Genomic DNA, 22,549 nt, shown 5'->3' with positions numbered 1-22,549 from the left:
CAGATAGACAGAGAGATACTAGACTGGCCAGGTCACCTTGGGGAATGTGACACTATCAGCAGGAATGTCACTTGACAGGATGGTGCCTTGGCTCTGAGAGGCTGTAACTCTCTCACTGTCCCTGGTCTGGCTGGGGAGCAGTGTGGAGTTGTCTGTCTGCCTGTCTGCCTGCCTGCCTGCCTGCCTGCCTGCCTGTCTGTCTGTCTGTCTGTCTGTCTGTCTGTCTGTCTGTCTGTCTGTCTGTCTGTCTGTCTGTCTGTCTGTCTGTCTGTCTGTCTGTCTGTCTGTCTGTCTGTCTGCCTGCCTGCCTGCCTGCCTGCCTGCCTGCCTGCCTGCCTGCCTGCCTGCCTGCCTGCCTGCCTGCCTGCCTGCCTGCCTGCCTGCCTGCCTGCCTGCCTGCCTGCCTGCCTGCCTGCCTGCCTGCCTGCCTGCCTGCCTGCCTGCCTGCCTGCCTGCCTGCCTGCCTGCCTGCCTGCCTGCCTGCCTGCCTGCCTGCCTGCCTGCCTGCCTGCCTGCCTGCCTGCCTGCCTGCCTGCCTGCCTGCCTGTCTGCCCTGTCTGTCTGCGTGATATACTACTCCAGTCTGTAGGGATGACAGCACTCCAACCTGTTACTGAGGGGCCTGATTGGAGACAGGTCAGACCCTCTCCATCTCCCTCCATACATATCTCTCTCATCCTCTCTTTCTGTCTCTCCATCCCTCTCTCTTTCTTTCATTGGAGTGGTGTGCTAGAGTGATAAGGTAAGAGGTGTCCCTGTTCTCTTCTAGAGAGGGGAAGAGGGGGAGACTGTGGGGTTGACAAGAGGAGAGACCTGCGTGCTTTGAACACAGAGCCTTTTCAAGGGCCTTTCTCTCTTCTGGACTCTCACGTCCTGCCAGGGGGAGAACAGGAGAGAGAATTGAAGGGAAGGACAGAGGAGGGATTGTGTACCTCCGGTCTCTCACCTCCCTCTCTCCCTCTCCTGACGTCCCTCTTTCATGGCTGGGCTCTGTGTAAAGCCCCTGGCCCCCGAGTGACTTAATACATTCCCACCCCATGGCCCAAATAAACCCTGCTGCATTAGGGTAGGAAACCAAGCTCTACCTCAGAGGATAGAGGCAGGATTCACTGGGTTAAGTGGCCCTAAGGCAGGCCTAATGAGACCAACATCACATAGGTTTCATCTAGGTTTAGAGAGATCTCAACTGAAGGTTCACAAAAGAGAGGGAGGGTGTGTGTATGTGCATATTCTGCTTGGTGTGTGACTCTCACAGAGTTGTGAAGTGTTTTTTCAGAAGCACAAATCAAGTGATTTGGGACGCGGATCACCAACACTTCTGTACTCAATATTACAACATGAAAAACGGTTCGGTACTCAAATTTTGTTACTTTCGGTTCTATCAAATGTGTCTCACGTTTGGAAATACACTAAATGTATTGAACTTAATTTGGGCAAATTAGTCAATGCTCTATTATCATAACACATGACCAGAATGCATCAGGGATTCGTATTCCATGCAATTTTCTGAAGAGGCAACGACACAGGAATGCCCCTGTCTGTGTGCGGTGCTCGTATGTCTATCACTTTGTGTAACCATTATGGATGCTAATGATAACCGTCTGGTAGATGGAAAGCTTTTCCCAGTAGCCTATGCATACCTGGCAGAATCAATCAAATCAAATCAAATCAAATTTATTTATATAGCCCTTCGTACATCAGCTGATATCTCAAAGTGCTGTACAGAAACCCAGCCTAAAACCCCAAACATCAAACAATGCAGGTGTAAAAGCACGGTGGCTAGGAAAAACTCCCTAGAAAGGCCAAAACCTAGGAAGAAACCTAGAGAGGAACCAGGCTATGTGGGGTGGCCAGGTCAGGTGGACTGGGGACAGCAAGGAGCCATCATGTCAGGTAGTCCTGGGGCACGGTCCTAGGGCTCAGGTCCTCCGAGAGAGAGAAAGAAAGAGAGAATTAGAGAGAGCATATGTGGGGTGGCCAGTCCTTCTGGCTGTGCCGGGTGGAGATTATAACAGAACGTGGCCAAGATGTTCAAATGTTCATAAATGACCAGCATGGTTGAATAATAGTAAGGCAGAACAGTTGAAACTGGAGCAGCAGCATGGCCAGGTGGACTGGGGACAGCAAGGAGTCATCATGTCAGGTAGTCCTGGGACATGGTCCTAGGGCCCAGGCCAGTTGAAACTGGAGCAGCAGCATGGCCAGGTGGACTGGGGACAGCAAGGAGTCATCATGTCAGGTAGTCCTGGGGCATGGTCCTAGGGCTCAGGTCCTCCGAGAGAGAGAAAGAAAGAGAGAAGGAGAGAATTAGAGAACGCACACTTAGATTCACACAGGACACCGAATAGGACAGGAGAAGTACTCCAGATATAACAAACTGACCCTAGCCCCCGACACATAAACTACTGCAGCATAAATACTGGAGGCTGAGACAGGAGGGGTCAGGAGACACTGTGGCCCCATCCGAGGACACCCCGGACAGGGCCAAACAGGAAGGATATAACCCCACCCACTTTGCCAAAGCACAGCCCCCACACCACTAGAGGGATATCTTCAACCACCAACTTACCATCCTGAGACAAGGCCGAGTATAGCCCACAAAGATCTCCGCCACGGCACAACCCAAGGGGGGGGGGGGCGCCAACCCAGACAGGCCGACCACAACAGTGAATCAACCCACCCAGGTGAAGCACCCCCCCCCCCCCAGGGACGGCATGAGAGAGCCCCAGCAAGCCAGTGACTCAGCCCCCGTAACAGGGTAGAGGCAGAGAATCCCAGTGGAAAGAGGGGAACCGGCCAGGCAGAGACAGCAAGGGCGGTTCGTTGCTCCAGAGCCTTTCCGTTCACCTTCCCACTCCTGGGCCAGACTACACTCAATCATATGACCCACTGAAGAGATGAGTCTTCAGTAAAGACTTAAAGGTTGAGACCGAGTTTGCGTCTCTGACATGGGTAGGCAGACCGTTCCATAAAAATGGAGCTCTATAGGAGAAAGCCCTGCCTCCAGCTGTTTGCTTAGAAATTCTAGGGACAATTAGGAGGCCTGCGTCTTGTGACCGTAGCGTACGTGTAGGTATGTACGGCAGGACCAAATCAGAGAGGTAGGTAGGAGCAAGCCCATGTAATGCTTTGTAGGTTAGCAGTAAAACCTTGAAATCAGCCCTTGCTTTGACAGGAAGCCAGTGTAGAGAGGCTAGCACTGGAGTAATATGATCAAATGTTTTGGTTCTTGTCAGGATTCTAGCAGCCGTATTTAGCACTAACTGAAGTTTATTTAGTGCTTTATCCGGGTAGCCGGAAAATAGAGCATTGCAGTAGTCTAACCTAGAAGTGACAAAAGCATGGATTAATTTTTCTGCATCATTTTTGGACAGAAAGTTTCTGATTTTTGCAATGTTACGTAGATGGAAAAAAGCTGTCCTCGAAATGGTCTTGATATGTTCTGCAAAAGAGAGATCAGGGTCCAGAGTAACGCCGAGGTCCTTCACAGTTTTATTTGAGACGACTGTACAACCATTAAGATTAATTGTCAGATTCAACAGAAGATCTCTTTGTTTCTTGGGACCTAGAACAAGCATCTCTGTTTTGTCCGAGTTTAATAGTAGAAAGTGTGCAGCCATCCACTTCCTTATGTCTGAAACACATGCTTCTAGTGAGGGCAATTTTGGGGCTTCACCATGTTTCATTGAAATGTACAGCTGTGTGTCATCCGCATAGCAGTGAAAGTTTACATTATGTTTTCGAATAACATCCCCAAGAGGTAAAATATATAGTGAAAACAATAGTGGTCCTAAAACAGAACCTTGAGGAACACCGAAATTTACAGTTGATTTGTCAGAGGACAAACCATTCACAGAGACAAACTGATATCTTTCCGACAGATAAGATCTAAACCATGCCAGACCATGTCCGTGTAGACCAATTTGGGTTTCCAATCTCTCCAAAAGAATGTGGTGATCGATGGTATCAAAAGCAGCACTAAGGTCTAGGAGCACGAGGACAGATGCAGAGCCTCGGTCCGATGCCATTAAAATGTCATTTACCACCTTCACAAGTGCCGTCTCAGTGCTATGATGGGGTCTAAAACCAGACTGAAGCATTTCGTATACATTGTTTTTCTTCAGGAAGGCAGTGAATTGCTGCGCAACAGCCTTCTCTAAAATTTTTTAAAGGAATGGAAGATTCGATATAGGCCGATAGTTTTTTATATTTTCTGGGTCAAGGTTTGGCTTTTTCAAGAGAGGCTTTATTACTGCCACTTTTAGTGAGTTTGGTACACATCCAGTGGATAGAGAGCCGTTTATTATGTTCAACATAGGAGGGCCAAGCACAGGAAGCAGCTCTTTCAGTAGTTTAGTTGGAATAGGGTCCAGTATACAGCTTGAAGGTTTAGAGGCCATGATTATTTTCATCATTGTGTCAAGAGATATAGTACTAAAACACTTGAGTGTCTCTCTTGATCCTAGGTCCTGGCAGAGTTGTGCAGACTCAGGACAACTGAGGTTTGGAGGAATACGCAGGTTTAAAGAGGAGTCCGTAATTTGCTTTCTAATAATCATAATCTTTTCCTCAAAGAAGTTCATGAACTTATCACTGCTAAAGTGAAAGTCATCCTCTCTTGGGGAATGCTGCTTTTTAGTTAGCTTTGCCACAGTATCAAAAAGGAATTTCGGATTGTTCTTATTTTCCTCAATTAAGTTAGAAAAATAGGATGATCGAGCAGCAGTAAGGGCTCTTCGGTACTGCACGGTACCGTCCTTCCAAGCTAGTCGGAAGACTTCCAGTTTGGTGTGGCGCCATTTCCGTTCCAATTTTCTGTAAGCTTGCTTCAGAGCTCGGGTATTTTCTGTGTACCAGGGAGCTAGTTTCCTATGAGACATTTTTTTAGTTTTTAGGGGTGGTTAACGGATTTTTGTCCTCTGGCGTCCTTGGGTAGGCAGAGGGAGTCTGGAAGGGCATCAAGGAATCTTTGTGTTGTCTGTGAATTTATAGCATGACTTTTGATGTTCCTTGGTTGGGGTCTGAGCAGATTATTTGTTGCAATTGCAAACGTAATAAAATGGTGGTCCGATAGTCCAGGATTATGAGGAAAAACATTAAGATCCACAACATTTATTCCATGGGACAAAACTAGGTCCAGCGTATGACTGTGACAGTGAGTGGGTCCAGAGACATGTTGGACAAAACCCACTGAATCGATGATGGCTCCGAAAGCCTTTTGGAGTGGGTCTGTGGACTTTTCCATGTGAATATTAAAGTCACCAAAGATTAGAATATTATCTGCAATGACTACAAGGTCCGATAGGAATTCAGGGAACTCAGTGAGAAATGCTGTATATGGCCCAGGAGGCCTGTAAACAGTAGCTATAAAAAGTGATTGAGTAGGCTGCATAGATTTCATGACTAGAAGCTCAAAAGACGAAAACGTCTTCTTTTTTTTGTAAATTGAAATTTGCTATCATAAATGTTAGCAACACCTCCGCCTTTGCGGGATGCACGGGGGATATGGTCACTAGTGTAGCCAGGAGGTGAGGCCTCATTTAACACAGTAAATTCATCAGGCTTAAGCCATGTTTCAGTCAGGCCAATCACATCAAGATTATGATCAGTGATTAGTTCATTGACTATAATTGCCTTTGAAGTAAGGGATCTAACATTAAGTAGCCCTATTTTGAGATGTGAGGTATCATGATCTCTTTCAGTAATGACAGGAATGGAGGTGGTCTTTATCCTAGTGAGATTGCTAAGGCGAACACCGCCATGTTTAGTTTTGCCCAACCTAGGTCGAGGCACAGACACGGTCTCAATGGTGATAGCTGAGCTGACTACACTGACTATGCTAGTGGCAGACTCCACTATGCTGGCAGGCTGGCTAACAGCCTGCTGCCTGGCCTGCACCCTATTTCATTGTGGAGCTAGAGGAGTTAGAGCCCCGTCTATGTTGGTAGATAAGATGAGAGCACTCCTCCAGCTAGGATGAAGTCCGTCACTCCTCAGCAGGTCAGGCTTGGTCCTGTTTGTGGGTGAGTCCCAGAAAGAGGGCCAATTATCTACAAATTCTATCTTTTGGGAGGGGCAGAAAACAGTTTTCAACCAGCGATTGAGTTGTGAGACTCTGCTGTAGAGCTCATCACTCCCCCTAACTGGCAGGGGGCCAGAGACAATTACTCGATGCCGACACATCTTTCTAGCTGATATGCACGCAGAAGCTATGTTGCGCTTGGTGATCTCTGACTGTTTCATCCTAACATTGTTGGTGCCGACTTGGATAACAATATCTCTATACTCTCTACACTCGCCAGTTTTAGCTTTAGCCAGCACCATCTTCAGATTAGCCTTAACGTCGGTAGCCCTGCCCCCGGGTAAACAGAGTATGATCGCTGGATGATTCGCTTTAAGTCTAATACTGCGGGTAATGGAGTCGCCAATGACTAGAGTTTTCAATTTGTCAGAGCTAATGGTGGGAAGCTTCGGCGTCTCAGACCCCGTAACGGGAGGAGTAGAGACCAGAGAAGACTCGGCCTCTGACACCGACCTGCTGCTTAAAGGGGAAAACCGGTTGAAAGTTTCTGTCGGCTGAATGAGCGACACCGGTTGAGCGTTCCTACAGCATTTCCTTCCAGAAACCGTGAGAAAGTTGTCCGGCTGCGGGGACTGTGCCAGGGGATTTATACTACTATCTGTACTTACTGGTGGCACAGACGCTGTTTCATCCTTTCCTACACTGAAATTACCCTTGCCTAACGATTGCTTCTGAAGCTGGGCTTGCAGTACAGCTATCCTCGCCGTAAGGCGAGCACAGCGGCAGCAATTAGAAGGCATCATGTTAATGTTACTACTTAGCTTCGGCTGTTGGAGGTCCTGACGAATCGTGTCCAAATAAAGGGTCCGGAGTGAAAAAGTTGAGAAAAAAATTAATAAATATATGAACGGTAATTAAAAAGTGAAAACCGTAAAGTTGTCAGGTAGCAAAATAGGTTGGCAAAAAAAAAACGCACAGCAATTCGAAAACAAGCCTGTAAGTTGTGACCGGAAATCATTTTGCAAACTCCCTCACACATGCGCTACAGAAACACAGCTAACAACAGTGCTAAGCGTCTGCACTTGAATTAAAGGGTATCTACACTAAAACATATTTACATCTTCTGATGTGGTTTAGTCATTGTTGTGGATTTAGAACATCTCATTTAGTTTATCTGTTTTTTAAAGCCAAACAAACAGGGAAAAATCACATTCTCTTTTTTGCCGTGTTATCGTTTAGGTATAGAGTTTTTTTAAATGTAACCTTTATTTAACTAGGCAAGTCAGTTATAAACAAACTCTTATTTACAATGACGGCCAAACCCGGACGACGCTGGGCCAATTGTGCACCGCCCTATAGGACTCCCAATCACGGCCGGATGTGGTACAGCCTGGAATCGAATCACTGAGATATGCAGTGCCTTAGACCGCTGCACCACTCGTGATACTAAACCTGGTATCAGCATCCAAGTCAAAATTCTTGTATCGTGACAGCACTTGTGTTCATCCCTAGTCTGGGCCTCAGCAGCTGGTTTTATTCACACAAAATATCACTTTCTTTCCCTGCATGTCTAGCCTTCCCTACCTCTTTCTTCAGACTCTCTTTGTGTGAGGAAGCCCTGGATTGCAGCTCACGGTAACTCCATTATATATGCTGACATAATGGTAAAATCAGTCTATAATACTCTATTAAATTCATTAAGAAGCGTCCAGGTAAGCCGTATTTAGTATCGCGTTATCAAACTTGATACCTTTCTATTTGCGTTGTGATATGTGAAGATACCTCCGTCTTTACAGTAGACCTCCGTCTTTACAGTAGGCCTCCGTTTTTACAGTAGGCCTCCGTCTTTACAGTAGGCCTCCGTCTTTACAGTAGGCCTCCGTTTTTACAGTAGGCCTCCGTCTTTACAGTAGGCCTCCGTCTTTACAGTAGGCCTCCATCTTTACAGTAGGCCTTTGTCTTTAGTCTGAGGTCCCTCCATAGACTTGGGACTGGAGCAAACTTGTTTCCTATCCACCAATAGACAGACATGGTTTATTTAGATTTTAGAAGCTGTCCTGATAACTAGGCTGTTTGCAGAGATGCTCCTCACACATGCATTTTTAATGTCAGATTATTTTATCACCTCTCAGTCAGGCTGCTGGATTGAACAGAGGGATTATACTCTCTCTTCCTCCCCCTCTATCTCTCTCCTTCTCTCTTTCATTCTATTCCATTACTCTTAGAGATGATCCTGGCCCTGTCGGTTACTGTAGCCAGACACAGCAGAACCCCCCAGCCTCCCTTCACAGTTCACAACTCCCTCTGGTAGAGAGACATGCCCACTGAGGCACCACTTATTCCAAAACACCCTGTAGAGCTATAGTACCGACTGTCTCTCTCTAGTACAGACTGCCTCTCTCTAGTACAGACTGCCTCTCTCTAGTACCAACTGTCTCTCTAGTACAGACTGCCTCTCTCTAGTACCGACTGTCTCTCACTAGTACCCACTGTCTCTCTCAAGTACCGACTGTCTCTCTAGTACCGACTGTCTCTCACTAGTACCGACTGTCTCTCTCTAGTACCGACTGTCTCTCTCTAGTACCAGACTGTCTCTCTCTAGTACAGACTAGTACCCACCTCTGTCTCTCTAGTACCTAGACTGTCTCTCACTAGTACCGACTGTCTCTCTCTAGTACCGACTGTCTCTCTCTAGTACCAGACTGTCTCTCTAGTACCGACCGTCTCTCTCTAGTACCAGCCGTCTCTCTCTAGTACCGACCGTCTCTCTCTAGTACCAGCTGTCTCTCTCTAGTACCGACCGTCTCTCTAGTACCAGTTGTCTCTCTCTAGTACCGGTCGTCTCTCTCTAGAACCAGCTGTCTCTCTCTAGTACCGACCGTCTCTCGCTATAGTACCAACCGTCTCTCTCTAGTACCGGCCGTCTCGCTCTAGTACAGACCGTCTCTCTCTAGTTCCGACCGTCTCTCTCTCTCTCTTGAACTGACCGTCTCTCTAGTACCGACCGTCTCTGTAATACTGACCGTCTCTCTAGTATTGACCGTCTCTCGCTATAATACCGACCGTCTCTCTCTAGTACTCTCTCAAGTACTCTCTCAAGTACCGACCGTCTCTCTCTAGTACCGACCGTCTCTCACTAGTACCAGCCGTCTCTCTCTAGTACCGGCCGTCTCTCTCTAGAACCGGCTCTCTTTCTCTAGTACCGACCGTCTCTCTCTAGTACCAGCCGTCTCTCTCTAGTACCGGTCGTCTCTCTCTAGAACCAGCTGTCTCTCTCTAGTACCGACAGTCTCTCTCTAGTATCAGCCGTCTTTCTCTAGTACCGACCGTCTCTCTCGCTCTAGTACCGACCGTCTCTCTCTAGTACTCTCTCTAGTACCGACCGTCTCTCTCTAGTACCGACCGTCTCTCTCTAGTACCAGCCGTCTCTCTCTAGTACCGGCCGTCTCTAGTACCGACCGTCTCTCTCTAGAACCGGCCGTCTTTCTCTAGTACCGAGCGTCTCTCTCTAGTACCAGCCGTCTCTATCTAGTACCGGTCGTCTCTCTCTAGAACCAGCTGTCTCTCTAGTACCGACCGTCTCTCTCTAGTACCAGCCGTCTCTCTAGTACCGACCGTCTCTCTAGTAACGGCCGTCTCGCTCTAGTACCAGCTGTCTCTCTAGTACCAGCCGCCATCTCTCTCTCTCTCTCTAGTACCGACCGTCTCTCTAGTACCGACCGTCTCTCTAGTACTGACCGTCTCTCTAGTACTGACCGTCTCTCGCTATAGTACCGACCGTCTCTCTCTAGTACTCTCTCTAGTACCAGCCGTCTCTCTCTAGTACCGGCCGTCTCTAGTACCGACCGTCTCTCTCTAGAACCGGCTGTTTTTCTCTAGTACCGACCGTCTCTCTCGAGTACCAGCCGTCTCTCTCTAGTACCGGTCGTTTCTCTCTAGAACCAGCTGTCTCTCGAGTACCGACCGTCTCTCTCTAGTACCAGCCGTCTCTCTCTAGTACCAACCGTCTCTCTCGCTTTAGTACCGACCGTCTCTCTCTAGTACCGACCGTCTCTCTCTAGTACCGACCGTCTCTCTCGCTCTAATACTGACCGTCTCTCTAGTACTGACCGTCTCTCGCTATAGTAACGACCGTCTCTCTCTAGTACTCTCTCTAGTACCGACTGTCTCTCTCTAGTACCGACCGTCTCTCTCTAGTACCGACCGTCTCTCTCTAGTACCAGCCGTCTCTCTCTAGTACCGACCGTCTCTCTCTAGTACCGGCCGTCTCTCTCTAGTACCGACCGTCTCTCTCGTACCGACCGTCTCTCTAGTACCGACCGTCTCTCTCTAGTACCGACCGTCTCTCTCTAGTACCAGCCGTCTCTCTCTAGTACCGACCGTCTCTCTCTAGTACCGACCGTCTCTCTCTAGTATCAGCCGTCTCTCTCTAGTACCGACCGTCTTTCTCTAGTACCGACCGTCTCTCTCTAGTACCAGCCGTCTCTCTCTAGTACCGGCCGTCTCTAGTACCGACCGTCTCTCTCTAGTACCAGCCGTCTCTCTTTTGTACCGGTCGTCTCTCTCTAGAACCAGCTGTCTCTCTCTAGTACTGACCGTCTCTCTCTAGTACCAGCCGTCTCTCTCTAGTACCGACCGTCTCTCTAGTACCGACCGTCTCTCGCTATAGTACCGACCGTCTCTCTCTAGTACCGGCCGTCTCGCTCTAGTACCAGCTGTCTCTCTAGTACCAGCCGCCGTCTCTCGCTATAGTTCCGGCCGTCTCTCTCTAGTACCGGCCGTCTCTCTCTAGTACCGGTACCGGCTGTCTCTCGCTATAGTACGGGCCGTCTCTCACTATAGTACTGGCCGTCTCTCTCTAGTACTGGCCGTCTCTCTCTAGTACGGGCCGTCTCTGTAGTACGGGCCGTCTCTCGCTATAGTACCGGCCGTCTCTCGCTATAGTACTGGCCGTCTCTCTCTAGTACTGGCCGTCTCTCTCTAGTACTGGCCGTCTCTCTAGTACGGGCCGTCTCTCGCTATAGTACTGGCCGTCTCTCTAGTACATGCTGTCTCTCTCTAGTACTGGCCGTCTCTCTCTAGTACTGGCTGTCTCTCTCTAGTACCGACTGTCTCGCTATAGTACCAGCCGTCTCGCTATAGTACCGGCCTCTCGCTCTAGTACCAGCCGTCTCGCTATAGTACCGGCCGTCTCGCTATAGTACTGGCCGTCTCTTGCTATAGTACCGGCCGTCTCTCTAGTACCGGCCGTCTCTCTCTAGTACCGACCGTCTCTCTCTCTCTAGTACCGACTGTCTCGCTATAGTACCGGCCGTATCGCTATAGTACCGGCCGTCTCCCTCTAGTACCGGCCGTCTCTCTCTTGTACAGACTGTCTCGCTATAGTACCGGCCGTCTCGCTATAGTACCGGCCGTCTCCCTCTAGTACCGGCCGTCTCTCTCTAGTACAGACTGTCTCGCTATAGTACCGGCCGTCTCCCTCTAGTACCGGCCGTCTCTCTCTAGTACCGACTGTCTCGCTATAGTACCGGCCGTCTCTCTCTAGTACCGGCCGTCTCGCTATAGTACCGGCCGTCTCTTGCTATTGTACTGGCCGTCTCTCTCTAGTACTGGCCGTCTCTCTCTAGTACAGACTGTCTCTCTCTAGTACTAGCTGTCTCTCTCTAGTACTAACTGTTTGTCTCTAGTACTAGCTGTCTCTCTAGTACTAGCTGTTTCTCTCTAGTACTAGCTGTCTCTCTAGAGTGCAGGCCGTCTCTCGTGTCTCTGGTCTGGTTATTTATGGTTAGGTGCTGTACTGTATATTATGTTCTGGCAGCTTCCTCCCTCTCTCCTCTCCATGTGGATGGTGGTGACTGCAGGCTGTGGCTGTGGCCTGGACCTGCGTGTGTGTGTGTGAGGGGAGATTTATATCTGTGGTGTTTGGACTTGACGGTGGTGCTGGAGGCAGCACTGTTACTCAACAGCCTGATGAGTTGAGTCCTTCTTCACCTCTGAGCTGAGTCACCTCTAGAGGCCACACTTTGTGTTGGCATGTCCCGACAACACACACACACATCATGGCACTCATAAAACATGATGGGGGGGGGCAAATCCTCCCACCCACAGTTTGGGGGCTTTCATTTTTTATTTACTAACCCAATACCCCCCCCCCCCTTCTCCCTAAAACAGATAAAGCTGAACAACAAAGAGAGAAAAGGGGAGGAGGGGGGAGAGACTGTCTGGATGAGGATGGGGGGAGTCTGGTCTTGATTGAGCCAAAGCCTCCAGCTCCATTATCTTTCCTGTTATTCATGTCTCCTGGTGAATCCTAGACTAGTGGCTGGCTGGCTTCTACACTACAGTACTACCCCCAATAACACAGCCCTCAACCCACAGCCCAGAGCAGGGTTCTGGCTGAGCCTGGATTTGCTTTATATTGTGGCCTCTTTCTACATATTGAATTGGTTGTTTTACATTCACTTTACCATCAGATCACATGCAGACTTTAATTGAATCGTCACCAGTGAGAAAACGCGTGTGTGACTAACAGCCCAGGGCTGTGGTGTGTTATTGGGCTAATGGAAGAATACTGTCTCTCTCTCTCTCTCTCTCTCTCTCTCTCTCTCTCTCTCTCTCTCTCTCTCTCTCTCTCTCTCTCTCTCTCTCTCTCTGTCTCTGTCTCTGTCTCTGTCTCTGTCTCTGTCTCTGTCTATCTCTGCCTCTCTGTCTGCCTCTCTGTCTGCCTCTGTCTGTCTCTGTCTCGCTCTGTTTGTCTGTCTGTCTCTCTCTGTTTGTCTCTCTGTTTGTCTGTCTCTCTGTCGCGCTGTCTCTGTTTGTCTGACTCTATGTTTGTCTGTCTCTCTCTGTTTGTTTGTCTGTCTCTCTGTTTGTCTGTCTGTCTCTCTCTGTTTGTTTTTCTGTCTCTCTGTTTGTCTCTCTGTTTGTCTGTCTCTCTGTCACGCTGTCTCTGTTTGTCTGTCTCTCTGTCGCGCTGTCTCTGTTTCTCTCTGTTTGTCTCTCTGTTTGTCTGTCTCTGTCGCGCTGTCTCTGTTTGTCTGTCTGTCTGTCTCTCTCTGTTTGTCTCTCTGTTTGTCTGTCTCTCTGTCGCGCTGTCTCTGTTTGTCTGTCTCTATGTTTGTCTGTCTCTCTCTGTTTGTTTGTCTGTCTCTCTGTTTGTCTGTCTGTCTCTCTCTGTTTGTTTTTCTGTCTCTCTGTTTGTCTGTCTGTCTCTCTCTGTTTGTTTGTCTGTCTCTCTCTGTTTGTCTCTCTGTTTGTCTGTCTCTCTGTCGCGCTGTCTCTGTCTGTCTGTCTCTCTCTGTTTGTCTCTCTGTTTGTCTCTCTGTTTGTCTGTCTCTCTGTCGCGCTGTCTCTGTCTGTCTCTGTCTCTCTCTGTTTGTCTGTCTCTCTCTCTCTCTGTCTGAGTCTCAGTGGGTTGTTTACTGTTGAAAGACACAAGCAATGCCATTGGCCTCTAAGCCTCCCCATTGCCAAACAATCCCAATGCCCTCTCAATTGTGTCTTTCACTCAACTATACTATGTCTGTACTGAACTATCTCTCCCTCTGTCATCTTCCCATCTCCTCTTCTCTGTTGTCTTTGTGCCTCTGTGCTATATCCCTCTGTTATCTTCCCATCTCCTCTTCTCTGTTGTCTTTGTGCCTCTGTGCTATATCCCTCTGTTATCTTCCCATCTCCTCTTCTCTGTTGTCTTTGTGCCTCTGTGCTATATCCCTCTGTTATCTTTCTGTGTGTTGTTGTCTTCAGGTTCTCAGCTCTCCACCATGCTGCTCTGACCGGACCTACAGACCTGCTGTCTGTGCTGCTGGAGGCCCAGGCCACCGTTGACATCAAGGACAGGAACGGTGAGACACAGCACTATTTATCACCTGCTTTATCACCTGCTCAGATCAGCTAGCAAAACAGCTAACACAGGTCTCAGTGAGATCATCTCAGTCAGCACAGACATTATCTCTGATGTTTTCTATCAGTGGCACACATTGTCTCACATTGTGATTTCATGTTAGCTGGTACATACAGATCTCAGACCAGTTAGCAACATGTGCCTCAGTACAAACAGACTCACCTTTAATTCATATTATCTGTGATGTTTTTATTAGTGACGCCCACATTGTCTTGTGAATCTACTGTATATCAGCTCGTACATTCTATTAGTTCCATCTGTGGAACACATTGTGATTTTAATATCAGCTTTCATATGGATAACCCAAAAATGTCTACTGTACTTCTGTCCCTCACTCACTGTCTGTCTGTCTTGTGTTTATATGTGTATTGTCCAGTGCCTTGCAAAAGTATTCACCTCCCCATGGCGTTTTTCCTATTTTGTTGCATTACAACCTGTAATTTAAATAGATTTTTTATTTTTTTATTTCATGTAATGGACATAAACAAAATAGTCCAAATTGGTGAAGTGAAATGAAAGAAAAAAATGACTTGTTTCGCAAAATAAAACAAAAAGAAAAAAGGAAAATGGAAAAGTGGTGCGTGTATACAGTGGGGAGAACAAGTATTTGATACACTTCCGATTTTGCAGGTTTTCCTACTTACAAAGCATGTAGAGGTCTGTAATTTTTATCATAGGTACACTTCAACTGTGAGAGACTAAATTCAACTGTGAGAGACTAAAACAAAAATCCAGAAAATCACATTGTATGATTTTTAAGTAATTAATTAGCATTTTATTGCATGACATAAGTATTTGATACATCAGAAAAGCAGAACTTAATATTTGGTACAGAAACATTTGTTTGCAATTACAGAGATCACACGTTTCCTGTAGTTCTTGACCAGGTTTGCACACACTGCAGCAGGGATTTTGGCCCACTCCTCCATACAGACCTTCTCCTGATCCTTCAGGTTTCGGGGCTGTCGCTGGCTAATACGGGCTTTCAGCTCCCTCCGAAGATTTTCTATTGGGTTCAGGTCTAGGCCACTCCAGGACTTTGAGATGCTTCTTACGGAGCCACTCCTTAGTTGCCCTGGCTGTGTGTTTCGGCTTGTTGTCATGCTACGACCCATCTTCAATGCTCTTACTGAGGGAAGGAGGTTGTTGGCCAAGATCATGCGATACATGGCCCCATCCATCCTCCCCTCAATATGGTGCAGTCGTCCTGTCCCCTTTGCAGAAAAGCATCCCAGAAGAATGATGTTTCCACCTCCATGCTTCACGGTTGGGATGGTGTTCTTGGGGTAGTAGTCATCCTTCTTCTTCCTCCAAACACGGCGAGTGGAGTTTAGACCAAAAAGCTCTAGTTTTGTCTCATCAGACCACATGACCTTCTCCCATTCCTCCTCTGGATCATCCAGATGGTCATTGGCAAACTTCAGACGGGCCTGGACATGCGCTGGCTTGAGCAGGGGGACCTTGCGTGCGCTGCAGGATTTTAATCCATGAAGGCGTACTGTGTTACTAATGGTTTTCTTTGAGACTGTGGTCCCAGCTCTCTTTAGGTCATTGAGTAGGTCCTGCCGTGTAGTTCTGGGCTGACACCTTCCTCATGATCATTGATGCCCCACGAGGTGAAATCTTGCAAGGAGCCCCCGACCGAGGGTGATTGACAGTCATCTTGAACTTCTTCCATCTTCTAATAATTGAGCCAACAGTTGTTGTCTTCTCACCAAGCTGCTTGCCTATTGTCCTGTAGCCCATCACAGCCTTGTGCATGTCTACAATTTTATCCCTGATGTCCTTACACAGCTCTCTGGTCTTGGCCATTGTGGAGAGGTTGGAGTCTGTTTGACTGAGTGTGTGGACAGTTGTCTTTTATACAGGTAATGAGTTCAAAAAGGTGCAGTTAATACAGGTAATGAGTGGAGAACAGGAGGACTTCTTAAAGAAAAACTAACAGGTCTGTGGGAGCCGGAATTCTTACTGGTTGGTAGGTGATCAAATACTTATGTCATGCAATAAAATGCAAACTAATTACTTAAAAATCATACAATGTGATTTTCTGGATTTTTATTTTAGATTCCGTCTCTCACAGTTGAAGTGTACCTATGATAAAAATGACAGACCTACATGCTTTGTAAGTAGGAAAACCTGCAAAATCGGCAGTGTATCAAATACTTGTTCTCCCCACTGTATGCATTCACCCCTTTTGCTATGTAGCCCCTAAATAAGATCTAGTGCAACCAATTACCTTCAGAAGTCACATAATTAGTTAAATAAAGTCCACCTGTGTTCAATCTAAGTGTCACATGATCACACAATCTCATTATATATTCACTGTTCTGAAAGGCCCCAGAGCCTGCAACACCACTAAGCAAGGGGCACCACCAACAAAGCGGCACTATGAAGACCAAGAAGCTCTCCAAACAGATCAACAAAGTTGTGGAGAAGTACAGATCAGGGTTGGGTTATAAAAAAATATCAGAAACTTTGAACATCCCACGGGCACCATTAAATCCATTATTAAATAATGGGAAGAATATGGCACCACAACAAACCTGCCAAGAGAGGGCCGCCCACCAAAACTCAGACCAGGCAAGGTGGGCATTAAGCAGAGAGGCAACAAAGAGACCAAAGATAACCCCGAAGGAGCTGCGAAGCTCCACAGCGGAGATTGGAGTATCTGTCCATAGGACCACTTTAAGCAGTACGCGTAGCTGGGCATTACTGAAGAGTAGCAAGAAAAAAAGCCATTGCTTGAAGAAAAAAATAAGCAAACACGTTTGGTGTTCGCCGAAAGGCATGTGGGAGACTCCCCAAATACATGGAAGAAGGTACTCTGGTCAGATGAGACTAAAATGTAGCTTTTTGGCCATCAAGGAAAACGCTACGTCTGGCGCAAACCAAACAGCTCTCATCACCCGGAGAACACCATCTCCACAGTGAAGCATGGTGGTACCAGCATCATGCTGTGGGGATATTTTTCATCAGCAGGGACTGGGAAACTGGTCAGAATTGAAGGAATGATGGGCACTAAAATACAGGGAAATTCTTGAAGGAAAACTGTTTGTCTTCCAGAGATTTGAGACTGGGATGGAGGTTCACCTTCCAGCAGGACAATGACCCTAAGCATATACTGCTAAAGCAACACTCGAGTGGTTTAAGGGGAAACATTGAAATGTCTTGGAATGGCCTAGTCAAAGCCCAGACCTCAATCCAATTGAGAATCTGTGGTATGACTTAAAGATTCCTGTACAGCGGAACCCATCCATGGAGCTGGAGCAGTTTTGCCTTTAAGAATGGGAAAAAATCCCAGTGGCTAGATGTGCCAAGCTTATAGAGACATACCCCAAGAGACTTGCAGCTGTAATTGCTGCAAAAGGTGGCTCTTCAAAGTATTGACTTTGAGGGTGTGAATAGTTATGCACCCTCAAGTTTTCTGTTATTTTGGTCTCATTTCTTGTTTGTTTCACAATAAAAAAAAATATTTTGCATCTTCAACATGGTAGGCATGTTGTGTAATTCAAATGATACAAACCTGCCAAAAATCCATTTTAATTCCAGGTTGTAAGGCAGTAAAGTAGGAAAATGCCAAGGGGGGTGAATACGTTCGCAAGCCACTGTGTGTGATCATAGATGTGCTGCCTCCTGCAGGTATGCGTCCGCTCCACTATGCAGCATGGCAGGGCAAGGCTGACTCTGTCCTTATGCTGCTGCGGGCCGGAGCTGGAGTCAATGGGGTCTCACAGGATGGACACATCCCCCTGCACCTGGCCGCACAGTACGGACACTATGACGTGGTCAGTACACAGACAGACAGACAGACAGACAGACACAGACACGCACGCACGCACGCACGCACGCACGCACGCACGCACGCACGCACGCACGCACGCACGCACGCACGCACGCACACACACACACACACACACACACACACACACACACACACACACACACACACACACACACACACACACACACACACACACACATACATACATACATACATCGTTAAGCGTTGTCAACAGGTATCCCCATTCTGCTGGATTGGGTGGAATGTATGCTGTTCTGTCCACAAAGCTGATGCTGGTTTACTGTGGGTCACTTATCTGAGATTTAGATGTGTGTGGTCATGTTTGGTCAGTCCACTTAAGTCTTAAACAGTAAACAAACTGTAAACAAACTGTCAACAAATCACAGCCATAGCCCCAAAACAGATGTGATCTGGCAGGGGATAGAGTAGGATGAGTGGTGGTTGGTGGTACAGTCATTTAAGAGATTGAGGGGTCAGGGGATAGAGTAGGGTGAGTGGTGGTTAGTGGTACAGTCATTTAAGAGATTGAGGGGTCAGGGGATAGAGTAGGATGAGTGGTGGTTGGTGGTACAGTCATTTAAGAGATTGAGAGGTCAGGGGATAGAGTAGGATGAGTGGTGGTTGGTGGTACAGTCTTTAAGAGATTGAGGGGTCAGGGGATAGAGTAGGATGAGTGGTGGTTGGTGGTACAGTCATTTAAGAGATTGAGGGGTCAGGGGATAGAGTAGGATGAGTGGTGGTTGGTGGTACAGTCATTTAAGAGATTGAGGGGTCAGGGGATAGAGTAGGATGAGTGGTGGTTGGTGGTACAGTCATTTAAGAGATTGAGGGGTAAGAGATAGGATGAGTGGTGGTTGGTGGTACAGTCATTTAAGAGATTGAGGGGGGGATAGAGTAGGATGAGTGGTGGTTGGTGGTACAGTCATTTAAGAGATTGAGGGGTCAGGGGATAGAGTAGGATGAGTGGTGGTTGGTGGTACAGTCATTTAAGAGATTGAGGGGTCAGGGGATAGAGTAGGATGAGTGGTGGTTGGTGGTACAGTCATTTAAGAGATTGAGGGGTCAGGGGATAGAGTAGGATGAGTGGTGGTTGGTGGTACAGTCATTTAAGAGATTGAGGGGTCAGGGGATAGAGTAGGATGAGTGGTGGTTGGTGGTACAGTCATTTAAGAGATTGAGGGGTCAGGGGATAGAGTAGGATGAGTGGTGGTTGGTGGTACAGTCATTTAAGAGATTGAGGGGTCAGGGGATAGAGTAGGATGAGTGGTGGTTGGTGGTACAGTCATTTAAGAGATTGAGGGGTCAGGGGATAGAGTAGGATGAGTGGTGGTTGGTGGTACAGTCATTTAAGAGATTGAGGGGTCAGGGGATAGAGTAGGATGAGTGGTGGTTGGTGGTACAGTCATTTAAGAGATTGAGGGGTCAGGGGATAGAGTAGGATGAGTGGTGGTTGGTGGTACAGTCATTTAAGAGATTGAGGGGTCAGGGGATAGAGTAGGATGAGTGGTGGTTGGTGGTACAGTCATTTAAGGGATTGAGGGGTCAGGGGATACGTAGCAAGCTGGGAGAGGAGAGGCATGTTGGTGTGATTGGATTGGAGAGGGAGAGAGAAGAACAAGGCAGGATGAGGGTTATTGGATTTGTAGGGTTTGAGGGGGTAATGATGGGGAGTCAGGTGATCAGGTTTAGGGAGGATTAGGAACCTTGTCTTTGTTACTAACCCCCGTCTCACCCCCTGTAGTGCTGAGTGATAAGTCGGTTTGGTTTCGGTCCGATCTATGGTTTTCGCTTTAACAACACAGAATAAAACAATGAATGAAAGTCCCATGATGATAGATGGTGCGTTTTCAGGTAGAGATACCTCGTGCAAATGCTCTAAATTGCGCGCTCCCTCTGTGTATGCCCCACACAGATGGGACAAGTATGCATGCAATGGATTATGGTCATTGTAGTTAACTACCCAGATTTCCTGTGCTGAACTATGTAAAATATTGGCCTGTTGGAAACTACAACTCCCTACTACATTACATAGTTCGGCTTTGATCTGATTTATCTTTAGAGAAACTGCACATTGAGCGCAAAGAAAAAACTAATGAAATGGAATTCAAATAATTTGGAAATAGATCAGGAACTATCCTACAAGCATTGTCAGGATGTGTTTAGGTTACGCCACATTAATTGATTTGTAAGTCTTTTAGGACCACAGTTTGTGTGAAAAGCATTTATCTGCACAGACCATGAAGTCCCATTTGATTGTAACAGCCTCCAGTCCTGTAGTCTACTATGTATTCCCAGAGCAGAATGACCAGGGCTAATGGACTGTCTGTTTTCACCAAATACTCTGTGTCCTTGGATACGGCAGGCAGCACCAGGTGCTGATAGAAACATCCGACATCATCTCCCTGGCTATGTGTGTTGTAATGTTATCTGCATGACCACATCCACATAGCATAACCTACTCCCCTAATGGCCCCGGTGACAGTGTGTATATGGTATTTGATCTTGTCTGTGTGTGTGTGTGTGTGTGTGTAATATGTGTGTGTGTGTTGATTCCCTGCCTGTCTGTTTCTCTCAGTCTGAGATGCTGCTACAGCATCAGTCCAACCCCTGTCTGATCAACAAAACCAAGAAGACCCCCCTAGACCTGGCCTGTGAGTTGTGGTAGAGTCAAGGTAAGACTGTGTGTGTTGATTCCCTGCCCCCACCACTGAGATGCAGGCTCACAGAGACAGACAACCCCTGCAGTGATGTAACTCATGGCCTGTGTTAGTCTACATTTACATTACATTTACATTTAAGTAATTTAGCAGACGCTCTTATCCAGAGCGACTTACAAATTGGATCTGGGATGGGCTGCAGTGATGTAACTCATGGCCTGTGTTAGTCTAGATAGACAGAGGTTTACAGATACAATCTGGATCTGGGATGGGCTGCAGTGATGTAACTCATGGACTGTGTTAGTCTAGACAGAGGTCAGAGCTGGACAGATACAACCCCTCTGGATCTGGGATGGGCTGCAGTGATGTAACTCATGGCCTGTGTTAGTCTAGACAGACAGAGGTCACAGCTGGACAGATACAACCCCTCTGGATCTGGGATGGGCTGCAGTGATGTAACTCATGGCCTGTGTTAGTCTAGACAGAGGTCACAGCTGGACAGATACAACCCCTCTGGATCTGGGATGGGCTGCAGTGATGTAACTCATGGCCTGTGTTAGTCTAGACAGACAGAGGTCAGAGCTGGACAGATACAACCCCTCTGGATCTGGGATGGGCTGCAGTGATGTAACTCATGGCCTGTGTTAGTCTAGACAGACAGAGGTCACAGCTGGACAGATACAACCCCTCTGGATCTGGGATGGGCTGCAGTGATGTAACTCATGGCCTGTGTTAGTCTAGATAGACAGAGGTCACAGCTGGACAGATACAACCCCTCTGGATCTGGGATGGGCTGCAGTGATGTAACTCATGGACTGTGTTAGTCTAGACAGAGGTCAGAGCTGGACAGATACAACCCCTCTGGATCTGGGATGGGCTGCAGTGATGTAACTCATGGACTGTGTTAGTCTAGACAGAGGTCAGAGCTGGACAGATACAACCCCTCTGGATCTGGGATGGGCTGCAGTGATGTAACTCATGGCCTGTGTTAGTCTAGACAGAGGTCAGAGCTGGACAGATACAACCCCTCTGGATCTGGGATGGGCTGCAGTGATGTAACTCATGGCCTGTGAGTCTGTCACAACAGATACAACCCCTCTGGATCTGGGATGGGCTGCAGTGATGTAACTCATGGACAGTCTAGACAGAGGTCAGAGCTGGACAGATACAACCCCTCTGGATCTGGGATGGGCTGCAGTGATGTAACTCATGGCCTGTGTTAGTCTAGACAGACAGAGGTCACAGCTGGACAGATACAACCCCTCTGGATCTGGGATGGGCTGCAGTGATGTAACTCATGGCCTGTGTTAGTCTAGACAGAGGTCAGAGCTGGACAGATACAACCCCTCTGGATCTGGGATGGGCTGCAGTGATGTAACTCATGGACTGTGTTAGTCTAGACAGAGGTCAGAGCTGGACAGATACAACCCCTCTGGATCTGGGATGGGCTGCAGTGATGTAACTCATGGCCTGTGTTAGTCTAGACAGAGGTCAGAGCTGGACAGATACAACCCCTCTGGATCTGGGATGGGCTGCGTTGTCACAACTGCTCCTCTTCCATCAAATACATCTCACTTCTGCACTCTTTACTTTCTTTCTTTCAGGCTCGCTCATCCTTGAGCATGCTGGTTTACTTACTGGAGCACATTTACTTCTCTGTCAACATTTCTCTCCTCTATTTCTCTCCCTCTCTTCTCTCAACATTTCTCTCCTCTCTTTCTCTCCCTCTTTCTCTCCCTCTCTTTCTTTCACCCTTGAGCACAGTTATTCTCACTCAATTGTCACACTCTCTCCATCTCAAATGTACATTTGGTTACTATGACTTAATGGTGAATTGGGCAGTTTAGACCTGCATTATTAAACCAGTTTGACAATTTCAGAAACATCTCTCACTGACCGCACAATAGGTTTGAATATGAATTTTTCAGTTCCTATAGCATTTCAAACACCACCAAGCCAATGTGAGTGTATTTCAAACTCTGTGCGCTGCCTCAATCAAGGTCCCTGGTCCCAAATAGTGCTGCAGCAGCGTTTAGTTTGGATAGGACAGTGTGAAGCCGAACCAAGCCAGGGTGAAGTAATAGTACTCACACACACACTCATTGGGAACGCTGCTCTCCTCTCCTACTGGGCTGGAAAGTCCCCTTGTCTTTCATTCTTATTTA

The 22,549-nt window shown here is 47.5% G+C and overlaps 1 protein-coding gene across 1 annotated transcript in view; it reads left to right on the top strand.

Moving 5' to 3' along the window:
- The window catches only part of LOC124015614 (caskin-2-like), a 94,907-nt gene that overhangs the window by 43,965 nt on the left and 28,393 nt on the right, over positions 1 to 22,549 (top strand). Inside the window, 3 exon segments of the mRNA XM_046330971.1 lie at positions 13,769 to 13,866; positions 17,565 to 17,710; positions 20,303 to 20,393. Coding sequence (XP_046186927.1) covers positions 13,769 to 13,866; positions 17,565 to 17,710; positions 20,303 to 20,393 — 335 coding nt within the window.

This window comes from Oncorhynchus gorbuscha, linkage group LG26, assembly GCF_021184085.1.
Source record: "Oncorhynchus gorbuscha isolate QuinsamMale2020 ecotype Even-year linkage group LG26, OgorEven_v1.0, whole genome shotgun sequence".
Classification (NCBI taxonomy): Eukaryota; Metazoa; Chordata; class Actinopteri; order Salmoniformes; family Salmonidae; genus Oncorhynchus; species Oncorhynchus gorbuscha.
This window is presented reverse-complemented; position numbering and strand designations above follow the sequence as displayed.